Genomic DNA, 10,090 nt, shown 5'->3' with positions numbered 1-10,090 from the left:
ACTGACGCACGTCCGCCCTGCAGCATAGCATACCTGTATGACGGCCGGAAGTACGGGGCAGGACCACGGAGACGCGGGAACGCCGGGGTGAGTTGTTTGGAGTGTATTTATTGATTTCACTTGCACCATGTATTTGTCCTGATGAAGGGGTGATATCCCCGAAACTGTAGACGAGTAAAGTTTTCACTTTTTTGCACCGTTTGAAGACTCAGAGTGCCGCTGCTTTCTTCCAAAGTTTTATATATATATATATATAGTCCAGCAACGCTCTGGCACTCCCTGCTTAATGATCAAACTGCTCCGGTGCCCTCCAACAGCTGCACTGGTATCCACACAGACAGCCGAATACAAGTCCCCAGCGGCGGCACTCAGGTAAAGAAATCAAACAAGCCAGCTTAACGCCAACGTTTCAAATGTAATAACACATTTTTATTTACCTGAGTGCCGCCGCTGGGGACTTTTATATATATATATATATATATATATATATATATATATATATATATATATATATATATTATTTTTAATAAATGGGAATAATCAAAACTTTCACATTGATTTTTCTCAGAGCGGCCTTCATGTCTGAATTCTTCAGGCTGTAGATCAGGGGATTAATAGTAGGGATTATGACACAATAGAAAATGGCCGTCATTCTGTCTTTGTAAGAAGAAAATGGTGTCCCAAGGCGAAGGTGTACATACATAGCAGACCCATAGAATATAATTACCGAGACAAGGTGAGGGACACATGTGGACATTGCTTTTTGACGTGCCTCTGAGGAGTTGAGGAGGAAAACAGAGGTCAGGATCTTAATATAGAAAACAATTAGTATAAATGGGAATAAAGCTCCACACATACAAATAATGAAGACATATAGCTCTAGTGAGTAGGTGTCTGCACAGGCTAAGTTAAGTAGAGGTGGGATGTCACAGAAAAAATGAGCAATTTTATGAGAACCACAGAAGGGATACATAAATATTGTGCTAGTGTTTATAAAGGAGCAAAACAAACCTAAAACACACGGTCCAATAGCTAACTGGTAACACAACGTTGTAGTCATCACTGAGTTGTATCTTAGAGGACAGCATATGGCCATAAACCGGTCAAAGGCCATTACTGCAAGGAAAAGACATTCTGACACTGCGACAGCAGAAAAGAAGTACATCTGGGTGGCACAACCGATGAAGGAGATGGAGCTGTCCGCTGTCAGGAAGATCTCCAGAACCTTGGGAACAGTAACGTTGATAGAACAGATCTCAAGTATTGACAAGCCCCTCAGGAAGAAGTACATGGGAGTGTGAAGATGGGGGTCCAGCGTAACAGTCAGGATGATGAGGCCATTACCTAACAGTGAAAAGGTATAGGCAAAAAGGAGGAATATCAATAAGATAACCTGAACTGGAGAAGACATATCAGAGAACCCTAGGAGGGTGAACGTGGTCACATTATGGAGGCTGTAGGGTTCGATGACCATATTTTGGAATATTTTCTGTTTTCACAAAGTCAGAAGGAATATTATGACTGATGGTAGCTCACAGATTGCACCGTTGAAGCCTCACCAATCTGTTTTTTTCCGAATGTGCATAAAATGTGTGAGTTAGTTTTGATCCCTAAATGATACAATTATAGAATCATAGCACAAAGTATTAGTGTTGAAATGTTGTCAGACACACAGTACAATTAAAAAAAGGGGAAAAAAGTGCAGCGCTGATGGATTTTTTCAATAATTAATTTAGAATTGGATGATCTTTACATGAAAATGTTAATCAAAATAAAAATAGGCAATTAGGTGTATGGCCATGATAGAAAGAAATGCATAAAAACAGTATAATGACAGTGCCTACTTCCTTAATTTTAGGATCAATTTTGGAGAGTCCTTTCCTATTAATCAAGTGTTTACTAATACAAACGGTCAAGGTGGCGGTCATTCCTGATTATGGGCTGTATCCTAATACCCATCATTGATGATAACTGGCTAACCAGGGACCATCCAATTAGCCCCGATAAAAATAAAAATTAGCCGAAGCAAAATCCCCAAAAGCAGCCACGTTTTCCAACGAAGATTAAGCTAGGGCTTCTGAAAACACACAGGTTTCACTCAACATCGTGAAAATTAGCAATGATTTTCACTTGTGATGTTTTATCACGGCTGATAGGATACTGCCCCTGCTCCGGATTAAGCTGGGAGACCTTTCCCAGGGAAATGCGTAGAGCCTGAACAATCCTGAGCCTGAGCAATTTACCTATACCCCTGACACTTATATACTCCTGAGGACTACAAATCCAACAGCATATTGAACACAGGGCTTATATCACTACAAGGTTATATTCCAATACCATCATTACAATGGACTGGATAAGCGGCAATCATATACATTTTAGAGATGGGCGCCTGGGCCAAAGATTTGGATTTGGATTCGTTGCTGGGATTTGGATTTGGCTTTGTCAAGCAGAGGTGAAAGGCTTTGGATTTGGATTTTTTTTTTTTAAATGGTCAATATTAACCTAATATCATGAATTTCCAACCCTTTCGAGACAATTTTGACCACTTTACAGCTCACAATGTTGTTTTCTTTCAATTTAGGCCATGGTCTGTAGCAAGCTGGCTGGTTATTAACACACGGAACTTCTGACAGCATTAGTATGGTGTATTGGGGTGCAGTACACACAGAACCTCTGATAGTATCAGTATGGTGTATTGGGGTGCAGTACGCACAGTACCTCTGACAGTATCAGTATGGTGTATTGGGGTGCAGTACACACAGAACCTCTGACAGTATCAGTATGGTGTATTGGGGTGCAGTACACACAGAACCTCTGACAGTATCGGTATGGTGTATTGGGGTGCAGTACACACAAACAATAAAGTGAACAAAGTGTTTTTTTTATGGATGGGGCTTGTATGACACTGTGTGGAGCCAGAAAAATCACACACAGAACTTCTGAGAGTACAGTATATGGCGTATTTGGGTGCAGTGCTGCACACAACACACCACAAACAATAAAAAAAATTTTTAAAGTTGACTGACAGCCTGCCAGTGTAATGTACCCCATTGCACTGACTGACAGCCACTACCCCCTGCGCATTGACACAGCCTGCCTAACAACACATGACCAGTACAATAACCCAGCACAAACTCCTCCACAACACCCCTCAGCAGCGCAACACCCCTCAGCATGCAAAACACCCCTCTGTACAACACCCCTCAGACCCCTGCAGACTACACTGCAGAGCATGTGACAAATGAAGCCGAACACTCACGCGTCTTACGAGAATCCGACAAGCCCACGGCTCCTCTCTACTAAATTTACACCCAGGTTTACCGGACATGTGACCAGAATTCATCTGCATATCATTAGAGACGTCCCACTTTGCCGTTTCGGTATATCCTGGATACAGGAATATCATCAGTGTGCCATAAGGGTACCACTTTGTTTTTATCCATTTTGTATTCCATGAAAATTGTTGTTTTATATTTTTACCATTTATTTTTTATATTGATTTAATTTATATATAGTTTAAATAAATCATTGGTACTCTTTACCTATCACGGCGCCCATCGCGCGGGTACATTTATGTCTGGCCGCGACGCGACCGACGCGATGCCCGCGATTTCCCATTGAAACCCATGTTAAAAATGGAAATCGCGTCGGTCGCGGCCGGCCATAAATGTACCCGCGATGCCCGCGACGCGATGCACCCGATTTCCCATAGCAATCAATGTTAAATGGCCCGACCGACGCGATTTTACTGTTAAATGCCTCAATGGACCCGATGTGGCCATAGGAAACAATGTTAAATGGGCCGCAGAGGCCAAATAGGCAACCTTGACTGGGAAATGGCCCCCCCAATTGTTACCGCCACCCCACGATCAACGTCAACCCGAAGCGTGGCGAGCGGCGGCGGTACGCGTCCTCCGACCTTTTCATACCCCCACTATCCACGTCGGCGTGGAGTTGAGAATAGAATAGTGTGGCGAGCGCAGCGAGCCACCGAGCCCGAAGCGTGGCGAGCGCAGCGAGCCCCGCGATGGGGCGCGGATACCTTCACAGCTATACGCGTCCCCTCGCGGGCTTCACAGGTATCCGCGTCCCCTCGCGGGGCTCGCTGCGCTCGCCACGCTTCGGGCTCGGTGGCTCGCTGCGCTCGCCACACTATTCTATTCTCAACTCCACGCCGACGTGGATAGTGGGGGTATGAAAAGGTCGGAGGACGCGTACCGCCGCCCCTCGCGGGCTCGCTGCGCTCGCCATGCTTCGGGTTGACGTTGATCGTGGGGTGGCGTAAACAATTGGGGGGGGGGCCATTTCAGAGTTCAGGGTAAGTATTTGGGCTCTAAGGCCTATTTACCTTGTTTCCTATGGTAAAATCGGGTCCATTCAGCCATTTAACATGAAAATCGTGTCCATCGGGCCTTTTAACATTGATTCCTATGGCAAATCGTGGGCATCGCGTCGCGGCCATCGTGTGCACATTTATGGCCGGCCGCGACGCGACCGACGCGATGTCCATGTTTAACATGGTTTTCAATGGGAAATCGTGGACATCGCGTCGGTCGCGTCCGGGCATCTTTAGCCCGCATACGACGCGACCGACGCGATTTTTTACCTCACGATGCCCACGATCAAGATCGTGGGCGCCGTGCTAGGTAAAGAGTACCAAATCATTTTATTTTGAAAGAAACCGTCATCCATATTTTATAATTATTTGAGAAACATAGCCAGCAATGCTTGTTCCCCCCCTGTTACTGCCCTGTGTGTGTCTATCGTCCTTTCATAGAACAAGTTACATATACAAGTTAGTTGTATTTATTGGAATGTAAATATTACTGCAGATATAGTGGCGCTCATCATTGCTGCTCTATGACGGGTATGTGCTAATTCGGTGCAGTAGTGTGGCGATGGGGAGCGTGACTTTCCCCACAGGTATCACACATGGCGACTGGCGTGGTGACAGTGAGCGCAGATATATCTATAGATTTTGTTCTCCTTCTGTCATTTTTGCTATCTAGTCTAATTAAACTCAGTGTTTCTGTACCCAGTCAATACGTTGCACTTTTACACTCTTATCAATACAACTTCACTACAGTACAATGTGAGATATGCATCAAACCTTAGAGAGTGATAAAGTAGACAGGGATAATGTAGCAGTCAAGCAGCTCCTAACTGCCATTTTACATTATGCATGATCTATAACGTACCAATCAATCAGCTCCTAACTGTCATGTTACAGTATGTAGAGCCTATAAGGCTCCAAACAATCAGATCCTAACTGTTATGTTACAGTCTGGGGGGGTCTATAAAGTACCAAACAAATAGCTCCTAACTGCCACATTACAGTCTCTGGGGGCACTAATGGGGAATACACACGGGGTGATTACAGCCCCATTTCTAAGCGATCTGACTAGATCACTATAAAATGAAGTGCAGATTGCTCCATGTGTATGGCCCCTGGCGACGGCGATGTGTGGTCCCATGTGTCACGATCACCTGACTAGATTTATACTTTATGCCGCATAACACAAGTAATCGCCGCGTTCTCTCAATTGAACACAATGTCCATAACAGATCGCTGTGCGCTGTGCATTTATGCTGACACTGAATCTCTCAGCATGGAGGCTCACTCGCCCCCTGTGTACGGGGCATACGTTTTGAAGAGAGATAAACTTGAGAGAGATCCTAAGTTCACAGCCCTGCCAGTCCACCAGGCGATACCCGCCGAGCCGGTATGCCTGCCCCCCTCGCACGGGCTGGGAATGGATGTTTGTGGGTGAACACCAACCATGGAATGATGTAGAAGGTCCAGGCATAGCTAAGGTTATTCTCATGTAACGTTAGATGTACCTGGACATTCCGCAGGTGATGTCAGCTGGTCAACCCCGGCACGGACCGATTTACCATTGGAATGCCCAGCATTTTCAAGGGCATTACCATGGGCATGACTATCCGCTGATGCCCCCCGGCTGCAGTCTTAAGTGCGTGCACCCGGCAAACAGTCTGTTCGCCGCGGCCGCACTCATGTACAAGTGCATATGCCCAACAATAGTCCCCTATGTGAACGCACAAGGAATGTGAAATAATCAGAATAAGGGCCTTTATCTCTCACCAAGGTTGTATACATCTCGTCATTATTATGTCACAGATCACAGTCAGATATACTGTGCAGGACAACACGATGCACAACAGGAACAGATTCTGCCTGAAGTCACCTGTTCAGTTCTGTATATAATGAGATGCAGTGAAACAGGTAACAGCAGCACTGTGACAAGGTGACAATCACACTGTATGTAATGAGATGCAGTGAGACAGGTAACGGCAGCACTGTGACAAGGTGATAATCACACTGTATGTAATGAGATGCAGTGAGACAGGTAACGGCAGCACTGTGACAAGGTGACAATCACACTGTATGTAATGAGATGCAGTGAGACAGGTAACGGCAGCACTGTGACAAGGTGACAATCACACTGTATGTAATGAGATGCAGTGAGACAGGTAACGGCAGCACTGTGACAAGGTGACAATCACACTGTATGTAATGAGATGCAGTGAGACAGGTAACGGCAGCACTGTGACAAGGTGACAATCACATTGTATGTAATGTGATGCAGTGAGACAGGTAACAGCAGCACTGTGACAAGGTGACAATCACACTGTATGTAATGAGATGCAGTGAGACAGGTAACGGCAGCACTGTGACAAGGTGACAATCACACTGTATGTAATGAGATGCAGTGAGACAGGTAACGGCAGCACTGTGACAAGGTGACAATCACACTGTATGTAATGAGATGCAGTGAGACAGGTAACGGCAGCACTGTGACAAGGTGACAATCACATTGTATGTAATGTGATGCAGTGAGACAGGTAACGGCAGCACTGTGACAAGGTGACAATCACACTGTATGTAATGAGATGCAGTGAGACAGGTAACGGCAGCACTGTGACAAGGTGACAATCACACTGTATGTAATGAGATGCAGTGAGACAGGTAACAGCAGCACTGTGACAAGGTGACAATCACACTGTATGTAATGAGATGCAGTGAGACAGGTAACGGCAGCACTGTGACAAGGTGACAATCACACTGTATGTAATGAGATGCAGTGAGACAGGTAACGGCAGCACTGTGACAAGGTGACAATCACACTGTATGTAATGAGATGCAGTGAGACAGGTAACGGCAGCACTGTGACAAGGTGACAATCACACTGTATGTAATGAGATGCAGTGAGACAGGTAACGGCAGCACTGTGACAAGGTGACAATCACATTGTATGTAATGTGATGCAGTGAGACAGGTAACAGCAGCACTGTGACAAGGTGACAATCACACTGTATGTAATGAGATGCAGTGAGACAGGTAACGGCAGCACTGTGACAAGGTGACAATCACACTGTATGTAATAAGATGCAGTGAGACAGGTAACGGCAGCACTGTGACAAGGTGACAATCACACTGTATGTAATGAGATGCAGTGAGACAGGTAACGGCAGCACTGTGACAAGGTGACAATCACATTGTATGTAATGTGATGCAGTGAGACAGGTAACGGCAGCACTGTGACAAGGTGACAATCACACTGTATGTAATGAGATGCAGTGAGACAGGTAACGGCAGCACTGTGACAAGGTGACAATCACACTGTATGTAATGAGATGCAGTGAGACAGGTAACGGCAGCACTGTGACAAGGTGACAATCACACTGTGTGTAATGAGATGCAGGGAGACAGGTAACGGCAGCACTGTGACAAGGTGACAATCACACTGTATGTAATGTGATGCAGTGAGACAGGTAACGGCAGCACTGTGACAAGGTGACAATCACACTGTATGTAATGAGATGCAATGAGACAGGTAACGGCAGCAGTGCCGTCTTTCCCATTGGGCACGATGGGCAGTTGCCCGGGGGCCCTAGGACCTAGGGGCCCCCGGCCCAGCCCAATGGGAAAGATGGTGGCCGGGGTCCGGAAATCCGCTCACCCTCGCTGGGGTATCCGGGCAGGGGGATCAGGGCGGTGGCGGTAGCTAGAAGCCTGATTCGGCGAAGCTCTATTTGCCGGCGGGGCGGGAAGCGCTGTTGCATTTGAATAGACTGGCCGGACGCTGATTGGCTGAATTCAGAAAATCAGCATCCGGCCAGTCTTTGAAAAGGCAACAGCGCTTCCCACCCCGCCGGCAAATAGCGCTTCACCTCCTAGCTAGCAGTGAATTTAATTTCGGGGGTCCGTGTGCCGGGGTTCTGATCACCCTCACTGGGTGATCCGGCAGCGGGATCAGGGCATCGGTGGCGGTAGCTAGGAGCCCGAAGCGGCGAAGCGCTATTTGCCGGCAGGGGGGGGCGAGAAGCGCTGCTGCATTTAAAATGACTGGCTGAATGCTGATTGGCTGAATTCAGCCAATCAGCATCCGGCCAGTCTTTTCAAATTCAACAGCGCTTCCCGCCCCCGCCGACAAATAGTGCTTCGCCGCTTCGGGCTCCTAGCTACCGCCACCGCCGCCCTGATCCCCTTCCCCAGCGAGGATGGTCGGATCCCCGCCACCCGGCCACCATCTTTCCCATTAGCGCTATTTGCCGGTGGGGCGGGAAGCGCTGCTGCATTTGAAAAGACTGGCCGAACGCTGATTGGCTGAATTCAGCCAATCAGCGTCTGGCCAGTCTTTTCAAATGCAACAGCGCTTCCCGCCCCGCCAGTTAATAGCGCTTTGCCACTTCAGGGCAGGCTCCTAGCTACCGCCGCTGCCCTGATCCCGCTGCCCGGATCCCCCAGCGAAGATGATCGGATCCCCGGCCGCCGGAAGCTGACTGGCTGCCGCACGGAGCCAGAGAGGTGAGGGTTGGGGAGGTGACTGTGGGCTCCTGGGCAAACTAATTTGGGGGGGGGGGGGTCCAGTGAACTAGGTTGCCCAGGGGCCCTTCCTAATGTTAAGACGGCCCTGAACGGCAGCACTGTGACAAGGTGACAATCACACTGTATGTAATGAGATGTAGTGAGACAGGTAACGGCAGCACTGTGACAAGGTGACAATCACACTGTATGTAATGAGATGCAGTGAGACAGGTAACGGCAGCACTGTGACAAGGTGACAATCACACTGTATGTAATGTGATGCAGTGAGACAGGTAACGGCAGCACTGTGACAAGGTGACAATCACACTGTATGTAATGAGATGCAGTGAGACAGGTAACGGCAGCACTGTGACAAGGTGACAATCACACTGTATGTAATGAGATGCAGTGAGACAGGTAACGGCAGCACTGTGACAAGGTGACAATCACACTGTATGTAATGAGATGCAGTGAGACAGGTAACGGCAGCACTGTGACAAGGTGACAATCACACTGTATATAATGAGATGCAGTGAGACAGGTAACGGCAGCACTGTGACAAGGTGACAATCACACTGTATGTAATGTGATGCAGTGAGACAGGTAACGGCAGCACTGTGACAAGGTGACAATCACACTGTATGTAATGAGATGCAGTGAGACAGGTAACGGCAGCACTGTGACAAGGTGACAATCACACTGTATGTAATGAGATGCAGTAAGACAGGTAACGGCAGCACTGTGACAAGGTGACAATCACACTGTATGCAATGAGATGCAGTGAGACAGGTAACGGCAGCACTGTGACAAGGTGACAATCACACTGTATGTAATGAGATGCAGTGAGACAGGTAACGGCAGCACTGTGACAAGGTGACAATCACACTGTATGTAATGAGATGCAGTGAGACAGGTAACGGCAGCACTGTGACAAGGTGACAATCACACTGTATGTAATGAGATGCAGTGAGACAGGTAACGGCAGCACTGTGACAAGGTGACAATCACACTGTATGTAATGAGATGCAGTGAGACAGGTAACAGCAGCACTGTGACAAGGTGACAATCACACTGTATGTAATGAGATGCAGTGAGACAGGTAACGGCAGCACTGTGACAAGGTGACAATCACACTGTATGTAATGAGATGCAGTGAGACAGGTAACGGCCACACTGTGACAAGGTGACAATCACACTGTATGTAATGAGATGCAGTGAGACAGGTAACGGCAGCACTGTGACAAGGTGACAATCACA

The 10,090-nt window shown here is 47.3% G+C and overlaps 1 protein-coding gene across 1 annotated transcript; it reads right to left on the bottom strand.

Moving 5' to 3' along the window:
• Window positions 1-523: 523 nt before the first annotated feature.
• On the bottom strand, window positions 524-1,474 carry LOC146021054 (olfactory receptor 10AG1-like). The gene has a single exon (XM_083154856.1). The coding sequence runs from the start codon at window positions 1,472-1,474 to the stop codon at window positions 524-526; it is 951 nt and encodes a 316-aa protein (XP_083010982.1).
• Between the last annotated feature and the right edge of the window lie 8,616 nt (window positions 1,475-10,090).

Source organism: Crinia signifera, chromosome 7 (genome assembly GCF_055691185.1).
Source record: "Crinia signifera chromosome 7, ASM5569118v1, whole genome shotgun sequence".
NCBI classification, from domain to species: Eukaryota; Metazoa; Chordata; class Amphibia; order Anura; family Myobatrachidae; genus Crinia; species Crinia signifera.
Note: the sequence above shows the minus strand (reverse complement) of the source record. Positions and strands in the feature narration are given on the sequence as shown.